We start from the raw sequence: 23,611 nt of genomic DNA, 5'->3' as shown, positions 1-23,611 counted from the left end.
TTTTATTATTGATAAAAACCTTAATCCTAAAATCCTAAAGTCCTCGTTGTCCTTGGTTATAATATATAATGAATAATAATTAGCGCGTTGTGCTTCGTTGCAGCTCTGCTCACTATAGCAGCCACAGCAGTCACTGTTACCAACTTCATTTTGATTTTGCTGCACTGTTGCTCCATATAACCTACTAAGTATTTTGCGTTGCCATGTTGCAAATCTGGAGTGCAGAAAAATTTTTCCCGCACTAGATCGGAAAAGTGATTCTTTGCGTTCTGTAATCAGTGCAGCAATGGCCACTTTTCAACGTAACTGTAGGAAAAAATATTTACATGGTTGATATTTGAGTTCTCAATCTACTAAAAAAAATTCATCTGGATAAAATTTTATCTCCAAAAATAGTTGTCTCATTATTGCCATATTTAGGTTTTGGAATGAGCTGTTTCAAAATGAATTTCTATCTTATTATATCGACTAGAGAAAATTAAAGATAACACCAGATTGATGACTCAGAAAATTAATGATCTTTTTCTTTTACAATCTTATTTTATTGAAATATTGAAGATTTATGCCTCAGAAAATGAATGAACTTATTTTTCTTGAAATCGTTATTTATTTATTTATTTACAACAATATGGGAGCATACGGGAAACCCCCAAAAATTGCTCCCTAATCAGAAAAATAGAATAATCACTTTACAAAGAAATTGAAAATCGAGAGAAAGAAACAGGGAAAAATCTATTTCATATTAGTGAAGAAAAAAAATGTTATGAGAAACTAAATATACTGAATACTAGAGACTATACTTTATACTAGAAACCACTTACAATACGAGAAAATAACAAGAGAGGAATCAAGAAATTACAAATAACATTCCAAGAATGATGTGAATTATATGCTGAGAATAAATTAAGAATAGGAATGAGGTGAAGATAAGAGAGCTAAGAATGAAAGGAAGTCATCTACTAAATATGGTACACTATGTAAGTTGATGAGGTCTAGCGTGGGATTTTATTGAAATTGATTGAAAATGTTAAATTATTCATGAAACTGACTTCATACAAACAAAATAAATGTACTATTCTGAATCAAAGTATTACATTCAATAATTTAGATCAATAGAATAAAATAATATGCATTATATCACTTTATAATGTATAATAAGACGGCCCATTGACGGCTTAAATTATAATTATATATTCAGGCGGTGGGACCTTCCCGCAAGGGACTCCCCGCCAACAAAAGCCATACGAATTTATTTTTTTACTTTAATATTAAGATATTATTATCTTGAAATGTATGCATACAGGGCTACTCTCTTGTATTCATAATTTGTATTTCACTTTTTGTGTAGTTGAGAAGTTGATATTGTGGTAATTATTCATATTGAATGAAAAAGACTAAGAAATTGTCAAAAAACCACTGATTTATTGATAATTAGAAAGACCGGTTTCGGTTATTACACCATTGTCAATCTCTGATAAACAGCAATGAAGTTTATCAGAGATTGACAATGGTGTAATAACCGAAACCGGTCTTTCTAATTATCAATAAATCAGTGGTTTTTTGACAATTTCTTAGTCTTTTTCATTCAATAATTTGTATTCTTAGTGCTGGTTGCACAACAGCCGGTTAAATTTTAACCGTGATTAATTCCACGAGAACCAATCAGAGAAGCCGTCTTTTCAAAAACGCCTGGTTCTCGTGAAATTAATCACGTTTAAAATTTAACCGGCTGTTGTGCAACTGGGTCTTATTCTTTCATTTTATTAATTTCAAAGGGTACTGTAATTCTATTTTATAAATATTATTTTCTGCTGTGTTTCAGGATGACGAAGATGGTCACCTAGTTGTGTTACAAATAATCGAAGACTTGATGCTGAAGGCGCAGGACGTTTTCTTGGACCATTTTGCCCGCTTGGGAGTTTTCTCGAAGGTGGCCCAGCTAGCTGGACCACAGGACAGCTCCTCCACACCAACGCCGATCACTCAACCCGAGACACTCCTCGCCAAGAAGGAAGACAACGTGAGTCTGATTACAAACACATTGTAACAAAGAAATTGAAAACAAGAAAAGACAGCAAGAAAAAATGAGCCTGTTTCTACTCTCGCTGGCCTGTTGATAAAGGCTTTACTTTCAAAAAATCAGAGATTCCCCACTTATTTACTTTTCGAGGAGTTCCCTGTATTAAATTGTCAAGCAATTATTTATAAAAAATCTGGTGCGGCACACTCACACAACTTTCCTTGCCGTTATGAAAATTGATCACATGACGCTAGTGTTCACGCGCATCACAGTCTACTATTATTCAAAGAAATACGCCAGCTGGTGACAGGACAATAACGTAGAAGACACACGAAGTCTCCTATCTCTTCATAGTGAATGATTCAATAGAATCAACAGTTTGCAATTGAAATAATAACATTTTCTCGAATTTCGAGCTTATTTTCAATTTTAGGTGAAAATGTTACTGAACATTAATTGTAGAGATTTCTATGCTCAATCTTTTCCACTCAAAATTTTTTGTTTAAATTGTATCTGAAGCCTGATAATTGGGAATCTAAAATCACACTTTGCATTGATGGGGCGGAGCTCCTGAAATTTTTCACAGATATGGGACTTGTGGCAGTTGATAGAGCATATCAATGACTATTTTAGGTATAAATTTGATCAAAATCGTTGGAGCCGTTTTCGATAAAATCGCGAAAACCCTTGTTTTTGACAACATTTTCACCATTTTAGCCGCCATCTTGAAATGCATTTGTTTGAAATTGTTCGTGTCGGATTCTTATATTGTAAGGACCTTAAGTTCCAAATTTCAAGTCATTCCGTTAATTGGGAGATGAGATATCGTGTACACAGACGCACATACACTCATACACACACACACACAACACACACACACACACCACACACACACACACACACACAACACACACACACACACACACACACACACACACACACATACAGACCAATACCCAAAAACCAGTTTTTTGGACTCAGGGGACCTTGAAACGTATAGAAATTTAGAAATTGGGGTACCTTAATTTTTTTCGGAAAGCAATACTTTCCTTACCTATGGTAATAGGGCAAGGAAAGTAAAATCAAAGATTCCCAACTAATTTACTTTTTGAGGAGTTCCCTGTATTAAATTGTCAAGCAATTTATAAAAGATCTATTGGTCTTCATTAAAAAATTAGCATCAATTTCACAGAAATTCAGCATGATTACCCTAAATATAATATAATAATATTCAATTTCCCCGGCTTAGAAATTCTATCCAACTTTCAAATTCTTTTCATCTAGCCCATTGACTTTACAGAAATGTTCCCCAGAACTAACACCAAGTGAGCGCTGCACTGTCGCTGTTTACAGGCGGAGGGTTGGTGTGTGGCTTCTTAGCATCGGGACTGAAGCGGCGGATGCTCTACATTTTCGCCCTATATTTGAAAAGTTAATCTTCCATTATTGGTTCTCTTCCAAATTTTCCATTTTTTCAAGTTTTTTCTCTCGTTTGACTTGAAGCTGAATCCCTGATTGCTGTCGGATAGAATTCTCAATTAAATGTTTTCTTCAAAATCAACCAAAACTTTCACTTGAATATATATTCTATTTGTTAAATTTTAATCTACCTATTATATTTTTTCAATTACCTACCGTATATAATTAATTTGTTTCCTCCATATTGTTAGATGTGATACATAATAGTATAAAATGAATATTGTTCTGCTTTATGTGACTCCACCACCCCGCACACGGACCTGTCATCCAAGCGGGGAGCCTATTTATATGTATTTTATGTATTAATTTCATTGTGTTTTAAATGAATAAATAAATTTCATTTGATTTGATCTGTCACTAATTTGATGAATTCTCTTGACAGCCAGGATAAATTGAGCCTTTTTCTCATGTCATGCTCTTATTTATCTATCAATCAATCATTCAACATAACAAACTTCCAGAAAAAGTACCACAGGCTTGAGCTCAAAACAGTTCCAATTCTTATTTATACTGCAGTCCAAATATAGCTACAATGATGTCCACGTTATAATGGCAGTGTTTGATTAGCGATGGTATTGCTATCCTTGTCCATCATTCAACATAGCGGAAAGCGCTATCTCTTTCTCTCATTGCTCTGTTACCAGATCGTCTTTCAACAGTGTAGAATTAATAATTAATTGACAAAATATTTCATCCTAATTATGAAAATTCATTATGAAATTATTGAAAAATATGATTTCTTGTTTAATAAAATATAATTGATTATTTTAAACGAGAATGAACCGTTAATATTCAATACAGCTGATAGTTGCAGTGATAGTAGTTTTAATTTTTTGCTCAAAATTTTCAAGTTTATATCAATATTATTGAAACTTTCGGATTGTTTAGTGCTATTTCCGGCTCTTATCAACCCTTCGAAATTCAAAATTCATCAGTCATATCTCGAATACGTATTCTCTGAGTGTTAATCTTTGGTGAACAGAAATTTTAAACTTAACCTAACTTTGGACTATTTATGTGCCAAAATCAAGGAATTGAAGAAGTTTTGGGCAATTGCCTGTTTCTCTTTCCAAATATCATGTTTGTGACTGTTCTAATAAATAAATAAATAAATAAATATTACATCAATAAACCGGTATCAGCTATCGTCTATAGAAGGCATTGACAAGATCGGCAACGTTTTTCTCCTATTTTTCTCCACTGCAATTATAACGTAGATCTCACTATAGGTTATGTGTCACTTCCACATTTTTGAATTGTATACTGCAATTTACAATCAATGCAAACAAAAAACACAGTCTCTTTATCACTAATTCCATGTATTTTTGTTTGTTTCATTTTGTTTGAGGCTGTTTCTCATGTTTTCATGTTTTTTAGTGTCTCCATCACTAATTTTATGTATTTCTGTTTGACAGCAAGAAGAAACTGAGCCTGAATCAGTGCTAGAAGACGCAAAGGAGATGTTGCCAGGCAAGGCGTATCACTGGCGTGACTGGTGTCTGTGCCGTGGCCGCGACTGCCTCTACGTCTGGTCGGACGCCGCCGCACTCGAACTGTCCAACGGCAGCAACGGCTGGTTCCGGTTCATCCTCGACGGAAAACTGGCAACAATGTACTCGAGCGGCAGTCCCGAGGGTGGCACCGACACCACTGGTCAGTACTTTCCGAACCAACCTCGTATCCACCTTTTCTCGGTTTTGAGCTTTAAACATTCATGACTGGACAGTACTTTCCGAACCAACCTCGTGCCTCACCTTCCTTTGTGTTTATTTATTTCATTGACAATCACAAATCATAATTATAATATATAATATGATTGGGAGAAGACAACAGGCATATCCCAAAACTGACTTCTCCCAAATTTTTACTTGGAAAATTTTTGAATAAATGCTTAAAAAAAGAATGAGGTTGAGATTTCACACTTCAAAAAAGTCCAATTTCCACTTCAAAACTAATGACTAAACTGAAAATTTTAAATTTTGATATTTAAAAACTAATTAAAAACAAAAATACTTCACTCAAATCTCTACAAATTGGAAATTATTGACCAATTTTGCAAAAATTTTGAGCCAGAAATGAAACTCAACTTCAGTGTTGAGATATTATTGAGCTTTAAACAGACATGACTGGTCAGTACTTTCCGAACCAACCTCGTATCTCACCTTCTTTTGTTTTGAGATAGTATTGAGCTTTAAACAGACATGACTGGTCAGTACTTTCCGAACCAACCTCGTATCACCTTTTCTCGTTTTTTTTAAATAATCACTCGTTCTATGTGCCAAAATCAAGGAATTGAAGAAGTTTTGGGCAATTGCCTGTTTCTCTTTCCAAATATCATGTTTGTGACTGTTCTAATAAATAAATAAATAAATAAATATTACATCAATAAACCGGTATCAGCTATCCTCTATAGAAGGCATTGACAAGACAGAGGATCGGCAACGTTTTTCTCCTATTTTTCTCCACTGCAATTATAACGTAGATCTCACTATAGGTTATGTGTCACTTCCACATTTTTGATTGTATACTGCAATTTACAATCAATGCAAACAAAAAACACAGTCTCTTTATCACTAATTCCATGTATTTTTGTTTGTTTCATTTTGTTTGAGGCTGTTTCTCATGTTTTCATGTTTTTTAGTGTCTCCATCACTAATTTTATGTATTTCTGTTTGACAGCAAGAAGAAACTGAGCCTGAATCAGTGCTAGAAGACGCAAAGGAGATGTTGCCAGGCAAGGCGTATCACTGGCGTGACTGGTGTCTGTGCCGTGGCCGCGACTGCCTCTACGTCTGGTCGGACGCCGCCGCACTCGAACTGTCCAACGGCAGCAACGGCTGGTTCCGGTTCATCCTCGACGGAAAACTGGCAACAATGTACTCGAGCGGCAGTCCCGAGGGTGGCACCGACACCACTGGTCAGTACTTTCGAACCAACCTCGTATCCACCTTTTCTCGGTTTGAGCTTTAAACATTCATGACTGGTCAGTACTTTCTGAACCAACCTCGTGCCTCACCTTCCTTTGTGTTTATTTATTTCATTGACAATCACAAATCATAATTATAATATATAATATGATTGGGAGAAGACAACAGGCATAGCCCAAAACTGACTTCTCCCAAATTTTTACTTGGAAAATTTTTGAATTAATGCTTAAAAAAAGAATGAGGTTGAGATTTCACACTTCAAAAAAGTCCAATTTCCACTTCAAAACTAATGACTAAACTGAAAATTTTAATTTTGATATTTAAAAACTAATTAAAAACAAAAATACTTCACTCAAATCTCTACAAATTGGAAATTATTGACTAATTTTGCAAAAATTTTGAGCCAGAAATGAAACTCAACTTCAGTGTTGAGATATTATTGAGCTTTAAACAGACATGACTGGTCAGTACTTTCCGAACCAACCTCGTATCTCACCTTCTTTTGTTTTGAGATAGTATTGAGCTTTAAACAGACATGACTAGTCAGTACTTTCCGAACCAACCTCGTATCACCCTTTCTCGTTTTTTTTAAATAATCACTCGTTCTATGTGCCAACAAGTTTAGAAAACTTTTGTGTTTTGAGGAGACAATTGAACTGGATTCCCACATATCGGTTCTATATTCCACTTTAGAAAATAGTCCAATAAGAAATCATGGAAATTATATTTTCACTGTACCGTACACGTTCACTGATACTGATATGTGGGAATCCAGCTTTATTAGTTCTACTGTATTTTCCAACATGCTTTCATAGTTGTGTTGAATTTGAGGTTTGTTGGGGTTGTTCTCTGTGACACTGAGTTTGATAGATGTATGCATTCATACTTGTAACTCTGTTTTCGATAATATGCATTGTTGTATCATGAAATTCAAATATCGTAATGCATTTGAATCGTGGCATACAATTCTATTCCAGTGACTGATAGCATAGAGAAACGATAGCATAATAGTAGATATCCCATGGTATAGGGCGTTTATGTCGCAAGTTTTACTGTTATCCCAAGCCGATAGTTCACATAGTTTTTTCCTATGCAGCTGTGTGACGCTGGAAGTCTCTCAAATTGTGCTGTTCATACACTATCTCCCAAACAAAACAGTAAAAATTTACAATAATTGAGAGTAATCGGCTTGAGATACCAGTAAAAGTTGCGACATAAATTCCCTATACCATGGGATATCTACTTATTGTTTCTCTATGCTGATAGCCAATTACATAGGTATGTAATTGATAGTACCGGCTGAAAAATTACAGATTGAAAAAGGACTTTACAACTTTGAAAATTCATATAAATCTTATTAAACAAGGTAAAGAGCTGGTTTTGGTGTTGTTTTAAAGGAAAACACCTCAAGTTTTTCAACCTTGAACCAAAGATGTTCTATGTTAATGATTTGCCTAATATTATTAACTCTTGTAATGACGATAGTGCTTCGTATTTGTTTGCTGATGACTTAGGTTTAAAGGTAGCTAATAAGAATAAGGATCATTTGTATTCTAACATACTGAATAATACCTCTAAAATTGAAGATTGGTGTGCAGCAAACAATTTGAGCATTAATTCCACAAAAACAGAGGATATAACTTTTAGCTTTGACAGAAAAATAATGACATAAACTCAATTAAGTTTCTTGGAGTGAAAATTGATACCAACCTGACTTGGAAATGCCATATAACATATATTTATAAAAAAAATCAACAAGGGCATCTTCCTTTTACGTAGATTATGTAATATTGTAGATATGTCTGTTCTAATGAGTGTTTACTTTGCCCATATTCATAGCCTTTTGCTATATGGAATCCAGCTGTGGGGCAATGGCTCAACTACTGACATCTTGTTTAAATGTCAAAAGAAAGCAGTAAGAATAATTTGCCACAAGGCTCCTCGTACTCCATGCAAATCATTATTTATTGAACTCGGACTATTAACACTGCCATCTTTGTATGTATTGTCATGCTTGATTTCAGTGAAGAAAACTGAAAATGAATATGATGTTAACTCTAGGATACACCAACATAACACTAGACATAGGAATAATATAAGAGTCGAGTATTGCCAATTTACAAGTTCTCAAAAAAACTGGCAATACATGTCAATAAAACTTTATAACGCTTTGCTTGAAAATATCAAAAGAATGAGCTTTAATAGTTACTGTAAATATTTGAAAAAAGTACTGGTCAATGAATGTTTATATAAAGTTGAAGATTTCTTTGTTATAGATTTTTTAAATTAATGTTCTCTGTCTTATTAATGACGTTGTTGTAACATTTTAATGTTGTGTGACAATAAATAATTTGATTGATTGATTGATTGATATGTGACTTCCGTTGGTTATCCTGCAGACATCCCATCGATAGTCTATTTCTTCCCAGACTTGCACTAGCATTCCAGGTGTAACTTGCTCAACAGCAGTGCAAATCCTTGCTCTAAGTTCAGGTAGAGTGGCTGGCAAAGGATGTACTTACACCATACCTTGATGCGTTGCAAACATTTTTGATACTTCAGATCGATGAGAATGATCGAGAACGAAATGTTTTCTTTATGCAAGATGGCGCACCTCCAAACTATCTGACAGACGTCCAGGATTTTGTTAATTCCAAATCAGTGGATTGGCCGTAATGCGCCAATTGCATGGCTCCCTCGTTTCCCAGAGCCAGATCTCTCGGGTCCAGTGACCCTTCATCTTTTATGAAACCCCACAAGAAAAAATCCAGCGGTGTTAGTCTGGGGAACGAGGGGGCCATGCAATTGGCGCATTACGGCCAATCCACTGATTTGGAATGCGGTCATTAACAAATCCCGGACGTCTGTCAGATAGTTTGGAGGTGCGCCATCTTGCATAAAGAAAACATTTCGTTCTTGATCATTCTCATCGATCTGAAGTATCAAAAATGTTTGCAACGCATCAAGGTATGGTGTAAGTACATCCTTTGCCAGCCACTCTACCTGAACTTAGAGCAAGGATTTGCACTGCTGTTGAGCAAGTTACACCTGGAATGCTAGTGCGAGTCTGGGAAGAAATAGACTATCGATGGGATGTCTGCAGGATAACCAACGGAAGTCACATATCAATCAATCAATCAATCAAATTATTTATTGTCACACAACATTAAAATGTTACAACAACGTCATTAATAAGACAGAAAACATCAATTTAAAAAAATCTATAACAAAGAAATCTTCAACTTCAGTCAGTCAGATAGTGTGGTGGTGCGCCATCTTGCATAAAGAAAGCATTTCGTTCTCGGTCATCCTCATCGATCTGTGGTATAAAAAATGTTTAAAACATATCAAGGTACATTATGTCGTTTTTCAAACCAAAACACACAGCTTGCACGCTTGGGCCCAGTGACGGCAGCCATATTTGACGTAACTGCCGCTAGCGCTTGTGCGGTGCGACCAGGCACTAGCAGACTAAGCGAGTCAAAACTTGGAGTGTTTTCCTTTGAAACAACACCAAAACCAGCTCTGTACCTTGTTTAATAAGATTTATATGAATTTTTAAAGTCCTTTTTGAATAACCCGGTACTTTGAAAATATAAGATTGATAAAGAAATGCATTTCTTACTTGAAGATTGATATTGATTTATGTCAATTCATCCTTGATAAATGTTAGTGATTCCTGCTCGAGCAATAGATTTTTGATTGCTCAATAAGTGTAGAAAGATTATGAATATAATACGAGAATTGATTTGAATTTCTTTAGTTATATCTATAAGTTCCATAATAGTTATTCAATTATTTATTCTTTATTGATCGATACAATAAGTACATCATCAAAATGATAGGGAGAGAAAAAATGAGGTAACCTTGTGCTATTCCTTTCCGGTTACACATAGTCCGTAATAGCATAGAGAAACAATAGCGTAAGTAGATATCCCATGGTATAGGGCGTTTATGTCACAACTCTTACTGTTATCTCAAGCCGATAGTTCATGTAATTCTTTCCCGTGAAGCTGTGTGACACTGGTAGTCTCTCATATTGTGCCGTTCATACACTCTCACCCCAACAAAACAGTAAAATTCGACAATAATCAACAGTAATCGGCTTGAGATAACAATAAACGTTGTGACATAAACGCCCTATACCATGGGATATCTACTTACGCTATTGTTTCTCTATGGTTACACCTAGTCCGAAATAGGTTAAGTCTTCCAGTTGTTCACTTCACAATACATATCGATACTGTTCTCTTTTTATTCTTTATTGATTCATACAATAAGTACATCATACAAATGATTGGGAGAGAAAAAAATAAGGTAACCTTGTGCTATTCCTCTCCCAAATTTAGATAAGGTTACACACAGTCCGAAAAATATTGAGTCTTGTAGTTGTTCACTTCACAACATTTTCAGTCCTTTATTATTTTCACAAAGTAGATTTTTAAATTTGGATGAATAGAATAGAATAGGTTAAGTCTTGTAGTTGTTCAAGACTTGAAAATCTTCAGTCCTTAAATATTTTTACAACGTAGATTTTTAAATTTAGATGGTTCAAACCCAAACATGGAAGAAATATTTCACATTATTATCACTAAAATAAGAAATATTCACATATTAAAGAAATATCTTTGCAGGACCAAAAATCAAACTTAATATTCTATAATATATTGAATACTTTCACATGATCAGTTGTACAAATCCAGCTTATTTTCAGCAACTAGTTTTATTTTTTATCAAGTTAACTCTGAATGCGAAAGAAGATCAGCTTGAATAATATGCTTTCGAAAACATTAATTTGTCAATGTTCAGCATCATTTCATTTGATTCATTCAAATTTTGTATAAATAATTGTTGTAAATTAGTTGTGATTATTGAACAAACTGGATGTTAGCATAACATGTTGTGTGTTCTAACATGTCTGTTGTGTATATATTTACTTGTGTGTGTGAATGTTTAGTTATGTTTGCATTGTGTTCTGTTTCCTATAGGCAAAGGGCGGAACACCGACACTCTTACCACAGAAGGTAAACTATTTATCATTCTCTATTCTTCTCTGTCACTCTCTTTTCTGTCCCATTCTTCTTGTCTCTTTCTTAATATTTTCAGTATATTTAGTCCTCTTATAATAGCTCTCTTTCTGAATCTTCTCCCTACATTTAGTATAATAGTTTCTTATAATATAGAGTGGTGCAGAGGAAACGCATGTTTTTCGAACCGATAGTACTCGGTGACGGGTATTGCCCTATTCTTGTAACCTATAAATGGTTGATCAGATATTGTGAAGTTGACTAAGATCGAATCGAATTTATTTGTTTTCTTGGAATGAAATATGGTAAAAAAATAAAACAGATGAAACTTTCAAACAATAAACGGATGCTACATGTATTCAATATTTCATCTATCAGTGGTGTAATATTACATTTTTTCTCGATTAAATTCGATTCTTCAATTCGAGATTCTCAAGATTTAGACCTAATCTTAAACTATGACTCAAACGATAGTGTAGCTGTAAGTGAAAACGTCTCAAATGTAACAATTCATGAGGAAGTAGTAGAAATATCAAATGAAACAAGTATGGTAGGAGCTAAAAATGATCTAAATCTTATAGCGTTCTTAACACAAAGGTTTGATGAGCAAAATGCTAAGATTGATAATTTGAAGCAAGATCAAAGTGCTAGGTTTGATAATATGAAGCAAGAATGTACTAGTATAAGACTAGAGCAGGTTAGTATAAACCTTCTATTAAAAGATACACATGAAACATTGATTGATAATCATGAAGATGAAAGCAAATTGAAGCAGGATGATAGTAGTGTTGAGATACAAGATCAATTATTTCAAGTTTCACATAATGTAGGCCTAGTTACTGTTAGGTTAATGTGTTTTACTGTTTAGGTTAATAGGTGAGAAATGCTATCCAACCTATTTAGGAGAAATTGGTAGCACGGCAGTGGATGATAGAAATCAGACTATTTGTGCTTGTTTCTCATAATATAATACAATTTTCATAAATTATTCTTGTAAATCATTTCCTTTCTCTTGATAAAGATCACTTTATACAAAGTGGTGCAGAGGAAACGCATGTTTTTCGAACCCTAGTAGACTAATCGGCGACAGGTTGGGGTATTTATTGCTCTGGAACGAATGTTGGCAGACGGTCCATACGCTATGAGCGTTGGAACGTACAACATTGTGTGTTCACTGTCGAGTAGTTTTTTAGAAAAAATTAATCTGTGTTCACAGTGCAACGCTTTTCCGTCAATATTTTAGAGTTGGGCGTCGATGTGCAATGACCGATTAAAATACTGTACTCCGATGGGTTGCAGCGTTTAGGAGTAATAGTTCTGTGATGAAAAATAAACCACCTGGCCTTAAGCTGAGTTTTCGTTTGTGCGTAAATGCCGTCGTCGACCAGGACAGGGAGAGAATCTCAGATTGGGTAGATTTCAATTTGTCTACATAACGTAGAAGATTATGTTCAATTATGTTTTAATGGGGCAGGTTTTTTTTATACTTTTAAATAGCAATATGTTGATATTATTAGAAATGTTTAATTCTTTAATAAATAAAGAGAATAATAATGAAAAGTTATTTGATCAGCTGCTTTAGCATACTTTGAAATTTGGACAATATGAATGTCAACAATGCTTGTGGTCGTCGACTGCGGAAATTTAAGCACAAACGAAAATGCACCTTTATTTCGGAGAATGTAGACTGAGTCATAACAGCAGTTGTTACTAGTCCTAGACGATCGACTCGATGACATGGTCTCAGGACTAGACGACACTGACTCTGTCGACATTTTGAGGAGTACGAACTGAACGGAGAAGACCAGGTGGTTTCTTTTTCATCACAGAACTATTACTCCTAAATGCTGCAACCCATCGGAGTACAGTATTTTAATCGGTTATTGCACCTCGACGCCCAACTCTAAAATATTGACGGAAAAGCGTTACAGTGTGACTACAGATTCATTTTTTCTAGAAAACTGCTCGACAGCAAACACACGATGTTAACGTTTCAACGCTCATAGCAACTGAAATGGCATAGTATGGGCCGTCTGCCAACATTCGTTCCAGGGCAATACCCCCTCCTTTCGGCGAGTACTAGCGGTTCGAAAAACATGCGTTTCCTCTTCACCAATCTGTATAAAGTGATCTTTATCAAGAGAGAAGAGAAAGGCAATGTATTACAAGAATAATTTATGAGAATCGTATTTTATTGAGAGAATCAAGCATAAGTCTGATTTCTATCATCCACTGATAGATGAAATATAGAATACATGTAGCATCCGTTTACTGTTTAAAAGTTTCATCTGTTTCAATTTTTCATCACATTTATTTCAAGGAAAAAAGTAAATTCAATTCGATCTTAGTCAACTTCACAATATCAGATCAACCATTTATTTGTATGAAAAAATGTCATTATGGATTAATATCTCACCAAAAACAGTATCTTCCAATAGTCATTCCAATACTTGGGAATTATATCCCACGATGTACAAGTTTTCTTTTGCCGACATGTAGCACAAAGTTGTCAATTTCCTTTTTGTTGTATTCTGTATATATTTTTTGTGCAATAAACGATTTGATTTGATATTAACAAGGTATACTGTATTCACAGAATTGTCTGTCGCTCATGAAATTCTTGTCAATTGTTCAGGAAACTGAGGCAAGTTATTTGTCAAGTTTAGGATCGAGATTAACAATATTCTTTGTTCACAAAACTGTCTCTCTCTCTCATTAATTTATTGTTGATTGTTTAGAAAACCAAGGCGAGTTATTTGTTCAGTTTGGGATTGAGATTAACAATATTCTTTGTTCACAAAACTGTCTCTCTATCATGAAATTGTTGTTGATTGTTTAGAAAACCGAGGCGAGTTATTTGTTAAGTTTAGGATCGAGATTAACAATATTCTTTGTTCACAAAACTGTCTCTCTCTCATGAAATTATTGTTGATTGTTTAGAAAACCAAGGCGAGTTATTTGATAAGTTTGGGACGGAGATTATCAATATTCTTTGTTCACAAAACTGTCTCTCTCTCATGGAATTGGTGTGTTGATTGTTTAGAAAACCGAGGCGAGTTATTTGATGAGTTTAGGATGGAGATTATCAATATTCTTTGTTCACAAAACTGTCTCTCTCTCATGAAATTGGTGTGTTGATTGTTTAGAAAACCGAGGCGAGTTCTTGGAGAAGCTGCAACGAGCAAGAGTGCAGGTGAAGCCGAATTCTCCCAGTCAGCCGGTGTTGTCGCGTCCCGGCCCTGCACGCCTTGTCGTCGGCAACTGGGCGTTGTCCAGTCGCAAGGACGGCGAACTGCATATTCACAACTCTGACGGACAACAGGTGAGCATGGCCACGTCATTAGGTCACCGAAGATGATTAAATTTAATCAGTATTAAATAAATAAATATACAAAGTATGAATTGAACATAGTGAGATTCACATGTTAAATTATCACGTCTTTTATAACTGTGATTCAAGTTATACAGGTAATTAACAAAATGCTCAAAGCATTTTCTCACCAAGTACAATTGAATTGAATTACTATTTTTAATAGTAAATGTTTAGTTCAGAAAGAATTTTCTAGAGCTGTTATTTATTTATTCATTTATTGTATAAAACACTACAATCACAATACAATTATGACATTGGAGGAAAAACTAGGCTGAGCCTGTACTATTTCTCTCCAAAAATTTTGATAAAATTTTAATGTTGTCCAAATTTAAGGTTATGTAATAATTACACACTGCTTCGTCACTTGATTTTTGGTCCAGGAATAATGATTTGAAAATTTTGAAGGTTGATCTTATACTCTAAGGGCCGGTTTCCAAGCTCGGGATTTAGCTAAGTCCTAGACTTTGAACAGCTGGAGTCAGAAAATTGGCTTTCCAAAAAGGGGCGTAGTCGCAGCTTTTATAACAGTAGTCGTAGTTTTTATTTTCTCATTTCTATAATTGGAAACGTTTTTACTTGACGAAATTAGACATTCCTAAATAATTCAAAATAGCTGAAACGTTACTCTATTTTCTCTTTACTTTATTTTGTGTTCAATTTTCTAGTTTTTCGAAATTTAATTAAAACGTGACTATGACAAGACAATGACTGCGACTACGCCCCGTTTTGGAAAACCAATTTTCTGACTCCAGCTGTTTAAAGTATAGGACTTAGCAAAATCCCGAGCTCGGAAACCGGCCCTTAATGTATCACAATAAATTGAAATGTATTATATTGTTGAAAATGTATTATATTGAAAGATTTTGTAAGCTGCGTATTGAAGTTGAATATTATTGAGAATAGTTCAGTTGAATACTTACTACATAGTTACATTTAGCAAAATTAGAAAGTTAGATCTGAGAAATTTACTTGCTTCAGCTGTACATATACTAAAATTGGAACGATACAGAGAATATTTTATGATATAATAGATAAGTAAATAAGGATAGAAGAACACTTTGAAGATTGAAAACATAAGTTAACTCACATTTTTGTAAATATTCAAATGGCTGTGCCACCTTTCTCAATTCAATTTGACTGCAGAGTCAAGTTGAAAACTACTCCAGCTAGAGTCTATAAAGTCTAGGCCACTCTACAGACCAGTTCCATTCAATTCAAATTCAAGACCACTTCTCAATTCAAATAGACTGCAGATTCAAGTTGGACCATTGGCTACAGTGTAAGCCAATCTGCATTCTAGTTAGATTGAGAAAGGTGGCTCACTATATTTGTTATTATCATTGTCACTATCATTGTGATTTAGAGTAACTTTATACTCTACTAGTATAATATTAATGTTTGTGTAATGTTGCAGCAAGCGACAATTCTGAAGGAAGATTTGCCGGGCTTCATATTCGAGTCGAACCGGGGCACAAAACACTCATTCACCGCCGAGACGTCGCTGGGCCCCGAATTCGCGGCCGGCTGGACGGGCAAGCGCGGCAAACGGTTGCGCTCAAAGATCGAGGCCATGAAGCAAAAGGTAGTAAGTTGCTCATTCGTTTCTATACTTGTATTTAGAAACTTTTATACATTTTATAGTATTTAGATTTTTGCAGATATAAAAATCACCTCGAAACGCAGGATTGATTATCATTGTTGTTATCTATAAAGCATGCTGATGACAGCTTGAATTGAATTTTACAATACATTATTTTCAATTTTTCTAAATTTCCGTCATCGATGGAAGTCAAAATTTCCGTCAGTGTATCATCATCTCCGCACAAGTCTGACACCCGTTTGCACAAAAGTCTTAACTATTATTGAATAAAAAGACTCAGGGCCGGTTTCCGAGCTCGGGATTTAGCTAAGTTCTAGACTTTAAACAGCTGGAGTCAGAAAATTAGCTTAACGGGGCGTAGTCGCAGTTTTTATTTTCTCATTTCTATAACTGGAAACGTTATTCCTTGACGAAATTGAACATTCCTAAATAATTCAAGATAGCTGAAACTTTAAACTATTTTCTCTGTATTTTATTTTCTGTTTAATTTTCTAGTTTTTTTGAAATTTAATTTAAACGTGACTTCGACAATCACTACGACTAAGCCCCGTTTCGAAAAGCCTATTTTATTACTCCAGCTGTTTAAAGTTAAGAACTTAGCCAAATCCCGAGCTCGGGAACCGACTCGTAAGAAATTGTCAAAAACCACAGATTTTATAAAAAGTAGAAAAACCGGTTTCAGTTGTTACACCATTGTCAATCTTTGATAAACTCTTAACTATTAATCCCGATCAAATGCAACGAGAACCAATCAAAGAAGTCTTGTCAGAAAAACCTTCTTCTCTGATTGGTTCCCGTGGAATTAAATCATGATTTAAATTTAACATGCTTATTCGCAACGGGCCTAGTGGTATAAGTGTATCGTCCTCCAGCTTCTAACTTATAAATGATAAGGAGTCGCCTGTTTTCCTCTTCTAATACAGGGTGCTTCAGAAGTAGTGTCGAACATTCTAGGGTATTGTTCCTGGATGATAGGAGACCTCCTGAAGGATATCTCATTTATTAAGATTGGTCAGAGAATTGCAGAGAAATTGATTATTTTCATTTTCACTTTTCACAATTTAAACATCAATATTACATTTTTAATTGTATTTAAGATGAAGCTTTGAAACTCGGTATGGCTCCATATGGCCATCCAGCTGATTTTACAATGTTTTTCAGATGATCTTGTTTGTTAATGATCATGCATGCTGTACGAAAATGATTAATTTTTCTGTTATTCTTCAACCAATCTTAATAAATAAGGTATCCGTGAAATCTTGGTAATATTTTCTAACTTTTTTGTCTCTTGTAAATTTTCTGTGAACTGAACGGTTTTCGTGAAATTTGCAATCAAAAATTTAAATTGGCCGCCATTTTGAAAATTTACATAGAATTTTTTTTATTTTATTTTTTAAAATTGAGTTTTTATAGCATAAATATTCATGCCAAATTTCAGATCAATACATCATTTCGTTCTTGAGATAAAAATTCTTAAGTGACATAAACAAAATGGCAGCTATAAGGATAACCGCTGAGTTTTGGACACTTAAAATACGACATTTGTAGACTCCTATAATCCAGGAACAATACCCTTAAATGTTCGACACTACTTCTGAAACACCCTGTATATTAATTGATGATGATTTTGTTCAAATGGATGAACTAATTTATGTATGTGGACCGAGTCTGATTCTCGCTATTATTAATTTCAGGTTAAGGTGCAGGCGCAAGAGATTTACGACAAATATTTCAAGGCCGCTCAGGCTCAACCGAGAGGAGTGGTGGCCAAGCTAGGCTCTATTGTAGCACAGATCGAGCACGCTTGCCAGTAATTGTGTTCTCAAACACCCCTGTCAAGTCGCATTAAACCAGTGGTGCAAGAAGGGGAGCCATTTCAAAAGTAGGTGACGACTGGATCATTGGTCTTAAATTTTTCATACCACAAAGATTGAATCATCATTAGCTGCAAACGAGTGTTTCCCCCATTAATTCAATTTTGTTTTCAATTTCAATTTATTATTATTAAAAACACACATAACAAGACAAAACAAAATTACAAAGAATTTGAAACAAATAAAACACAATAAAATGTTACAAATATAAAAAACCATGGGCTTTGTGGTTGGGTGTGTTGGAGAAGAGAAAAAAAGAGAGGAAGATACCTAGCCAACTATGGTTTCCCATGTAATAGGCCGGCAAAGAAGAGAAGAGAAGTAATGAGGGAAAATGTAAGGGAGAAATGGGGGGAAGGAAGAAAACAGAGGAATAGGTACTCAAAATAAAGGTAAGCGAGTCCACTGAAAAATGAAAAAACAATGCTGGAGCAGAAATCTCGAGTCATATATCTAAATGGAAGAAGAAATTACTGTATGTCCAGTTTTTTATATCCAGTTTAATTTTTCCGCTGATCTTATTGTCCATGAGAAAGTGATTTGGAATGAGGTTTATTATTTTAGTACCTATGTAAATTAACTGCCTCCTTATACATTCAATATTAGTGTTATAGGTTACATATTTGTTAGCAGTGGCCCTTAGATTATAATAATTAAGTGTAGAGTTTATTGTGAGAGGAAAATCGGATCTATATTTTATTAAGTACTCAATTACGGTTTTTATGTATAATTGACGTATAGTCATGACCTCAAAATCACTAAAAACCATATCCGTTGGATAGAGCCTGGGTTTGCTTAATATAGTTTTAATTATCAGTTTTTGTGCTACAAATAATTCAGCAATATGACAGTTGAAACAGCCTCCCCAAACAACTATGCCATACTGCAGAATTGACTTGACTAGAGCATGATACATCATTTTCAGGTGGTTCTTATTAAGAATTCTGTTAACTTGGTAAAATTTAAAAGATAAATATCTAATTTTTCTACATATGTATTTAATATGAACATCCCATTTAAGGTTTTCATCAATTATGATTCCCAAGTACTTAGTATTATTGACTTTTTTAATGGTGGGACAATCACAATTACCCAAGTTTAAATTGCACTGAGAATGGAGTCTCAAATCTTGATTCTCGTTGGGCTGTCCTACTCTATTTGCAGAGAAAGTTATGTAATTCGTTTTTTCAATATTTAAACTCAAGGTATTCTTATCTAACCACTTCTTGATTAAAAGCATATTATTTTCAGCTATGGTATGAACTTCATTCCATGAATTACCGTGAAAAATAGCTGCAGTATCATCTGCAAAGGATATCACAGTTGAGTTTAGAAGTCTTAAATTTAAAAAGTCATTTACATAGAGTATGAAAAGGATGGGAGAAAGTACAGTACCTTGAGGAAGACCATAAGAAGTTAAGTTAGTTACACTAGATTGATCATTTATGGTTAGGGACTGGGTTCTATTACTCAGATAGCTTTTGAACAATTTAAGCGAGACTCCTCTGAAACCATAGGACTCCAGTTTATTGAACAAAGTATTATGAGGTATTGTATCAAAAGCTTTGCGTATATCCAGGAAGACTGCAATAGTTTTCTTATTGGAGTTTATTTTATCAGATAAAGTATTGACGAATTTTATTAGAGCGTCAGATGTACTTTTACCATTTTGGAAACCGAATTGGTTCTTGTTGATTATTTTGTTAAGATTCAAGAAAGAAACAACTCTTGACTTTATAAGTTTCTCCATTATTTTAGCAAGGTTGCTGATAAGACTAATCGGTCTATAATTACAGGGATTAGTCGGGTCACCTTGTTTGAATAGAGGTTTTATTTTGGCTGACTTGAGGTGCTCAGGAAAATATCCCTCCTCAAAGCATCTATTAAAAATGAAAGAGAGAGGTTGAGATATAAAATTGGCTATTTTCTTCAGCGTAATATTACCTAGACTATCAATACCAGGACTGCAGTTGTTCTTTAGATTTTTAATAGTTGCCTCAACCTCAACTGGGCACGTTGGTCTCATAAAAAACGTGTTATCGATCTGTATTTCAGGAAATCGATCACCAGTATTATCAGGGATATTGATAGTTTGAGCTTGTAATTTACCCACATTTGTGAAATAATTGTTGAGGGATTGAGCATCAAGTTCAGTACTCTTGTCGTTGATACTGTCCTCACCTATAACTTCGTTTATGCACTTCCACAACTTCATGCTGTTGTTATTACAATTTTCAATTTTCCCTTTATAGTAGACTTCCTTTGCATGATTTATGATCTTATTCAAACCATTACGATAAACTTTATATTCATTCTTTAATATATTGTTATTAGGATCTCTTCTGAGTCTAGAATGCATTTTGTCCCGCGTGATTATTGATCTTATGATGCCTTCAGATATCCAGGGCTTCAGGGGACGAAGTCTGTTAGGTATCTCTTTTACCTTTCTGCATTGGTTGATGAGACTGGTCAAACGATCGACAAATTTATCCATAATAGTGTCAATGCTTCCATTCACGGTATAGATTTCTTCCCAATCTTCATTCCTTATGCGTTCCAATAGTGCATGATAGTTGGTTCTAGTTAATGTGTTTATCAATACTTTTCTATTATTCTTATTGATAGGAACCTTCACCAAGTTCAGTACAACCGCGTAGTGGTCAGTTATGGTTGTCCTAAATATAGCTCCTTTAATGGACATAGAATGGTTGCCTGAATTTTTATAAAAAATGTGGTCAATGCAAGAATTTGTTGTGGTTGTTACTCTGGTATCACCAGTTATGTAAGACTTATAGCCATTACTATTGAAAATATGCAGATAATCTTGAACAGGAACACTAGTTGAATGTGTATTTATATTCATGTCTCCCGCCACACATACATTTATTCCATTAGGAATATTACTGATTTCATTACTCAGACTATTAAGAAAATTATCAATATTTTGATTACTTGGTGATCTATAAACCCCAATCACCTTCACAATAAAATCATCAATTCTTAGGTCAGCACTAACTACATTAGCATCAGTAATATCGAGTGAAACTTCATTGAATCTTATACAATCTTTTATGTACATGCATAATCCATCACATTTATTCTGTTTAGTGAACTTATTTATTGCCGTATATCCAGGAATGTTGAAAATGAACGGCATATCTGCAGTCAACCAGGTCTCCGTTAATATTATAATGTGAATATCAGTTTTCAATTCATTGAGGCAGCAAATGAACTGATCGAAATTAGCATTCAAACTACGTATATTCATAGACATAATATTGAAACACTCAGCATCTTTATTTCTGTCCTCGAGAAAATGATAGTTCAAATAATCGTCGATTACATCTGTTTCATTTTCTGTTTCTAAAATATTCAGAACTTCTTCAGTGTCACTCATAACTTATATCATCAGGTCCACTTCTCTTTTCCTTGTTCCATTTAACAAGCCCCTCACTATCTATGAATTTAAGTTTCTTAATTAGTTTGTCCACAGCATCATCTACTAGACTGGTTGTTAAATACCTGAAAGTTTCAGTGTGTCTAGACAAAGCGACAATCGCATGGGGCATGCTGTTATAGATTTCATTCTCCTTGTACTTAATTCTGATTAGAATAACATTTTTATGAGTTAGCCCTTGTGCTTCATGGATTGTGTGAAGTGCAACATCCTCTCTCCACTTTATAGTATCACCCACCATAAGTTTTTCCTCTTGGGTGAATGTCAATATCAAAGTGTCGGGTTGTATCAGATGGTATTCCCCATTTCTGTAAGTAGGCAGAATTGAGATAGCTCTTTCATTAATCGTCGTAATATTTTCATAGACAGTGGAAAGGACAAAACAAACATCGATAGGACATCTACGAGTTACCGTTTGCTTTGTAAAAGGTTCGCAGAATTCTGAAATTTTATGCCATCTTGTGGCATAATTACTTCTCTCAATATAGGGTATTTGGTTTGCGTCACCAACAACAATCATTTCTGAGGCCTTACTCAAGTTAGCAATAAACCCGATGTAACCCGCATGCATAAGTAGAGCTTCATCAATAAAAACTCTATCGTATGTTTTATTCTGATTATGATTTATTATATATGAGCCAACTGTCCTGTAATCAAGCTTAAGACGATTACAATGTTTTCGACCATACCTTTCAATGACAGTTTCACGGATTGCTTTAATACCTGCCCGTGTTTGAGTGAGTACTAGATCCTTGCCAGGCTCATGATGCGAGACTATAAAGTAAGATTTACCACAGCCGGGAACACCGTCATACCACTTTATTTTAGGAAGTTTACACTCATGAAGAGTTATTCTATTTATAGTTTTTATTAATTCGCTATTCAGCATAAGTGTAGTATTACGTGTGACTAAAACATATCGTTCTTTAGTAGAGAATTTTAAAGTATCCTCTTGAAATTCTACGTAACTTCCACCCTGCTCCAAGCAATATCCCATTCGGTATTTAGAGTTTGTTTTGAATAGGAATCTTTTCAAATTATTATCATAGATGTTCATATTGTTATTCAGGACGCTTATTAGTTCATCACCTGATATTGACATGTTTCTATGCGTGATCCTAAGAAGAATATTTTTATATATTTTAGCATTTTCGTTATCAGTGTTTTGAAGTAGGGTCCGTAATTCAATCATAGAGTTTATGAATGCTTCACGTTTATTATTACCTTCAAAGAATCCTACAGGGTACTCAACTCCCGGACTATCAGATAGCTTAGGTATATTAAGAAAATTAATTTCACAATAACCTCGATAATAAAAAATAAACTTCAAATCTCTAGCTCCTATGACAGTACTCAAGAGTTCAGTGGCAGGAATATCAAAATAAGTTTCACCAAGATTGTTAAAAGAATCAATTCCTATAATCAAAGGGTAATTGAATTTACTCCAATCATTTATTCTATTCAAAAGATCAATAAGTACCCCATTTTCACCATCATTTAATATGAAAATAGGAATGTTTTTATCAGAAAACAAAACTCTTATACAATTAGAATCTCGTAACACATTCAGGTGATTCCATTCTTCAAGAGAGAAATATTTTTTATTTCTAAGCAGAGAGAGTCCTTTGGATGTTTTAATACTATTTCCTATTTTTGTAAAAGATATCATAACATCAACCCTCTCACCAAAATTATAAACCAGACTTATCTTACTTTTATCAGTATTAGTTGTTACGTAGAAACTATCAATTTTGTTAAGGATGGAATTTAAAGTAATCATTTTGTGTTGGGTTGATTGCTTGATTTTACTATCACTATTATTTTTATTTATCCTCAGTATATTGAATATTTTTC

The 23,611-nt window shown here is 34.4% G+C and overlaps 1 protein-coding gene across 1 annotated transcript in view; it reads left to right on the top strand.

The window, feature by feature from the left end:
• LOC111059631 (E3 ubiquitin-protein ligase HECTD1-like) overlaps nt 1–23,611 on the top strand; it is a 160,680-nt gene that overhangs the window by 42,230 nt on the left and 94,839 nt on the right. The window contains 5 exon segments of the mRNA XM_039429229.1: nt 1,823–2,020; nt 4,915–5,152; nt 14,600–14,775; nt 16,241–16,408; nt 18,121–18,224. Of these exon segments, the coding sequence (XP_039285163.1) occupies nt 1,823–2,020; nt 4,915–5,152; nt 14,600–14,775; nt 16,241–16,408; nt 18,121–18,224 (884 nt within the window).

The sequence above is a fragment of the Nilaparvata lugens genome, chromosome 5 (genome assembly GCF_014356525.2).
Source record: "Nilaparvata lugens isolate BPH chromosome 5, ASM1435652v1, whole genome shotgun sequence".
Lineage (NCBI taxonomy): Eukaryota > Metazoa > Arthropoda > Insecta > Hemiptera > Delphacidae > Nilaparvata > Nilaparvata lugens.
This window is presented reverse-complemented; position numbering and strand designations above follow the sequence as displayed.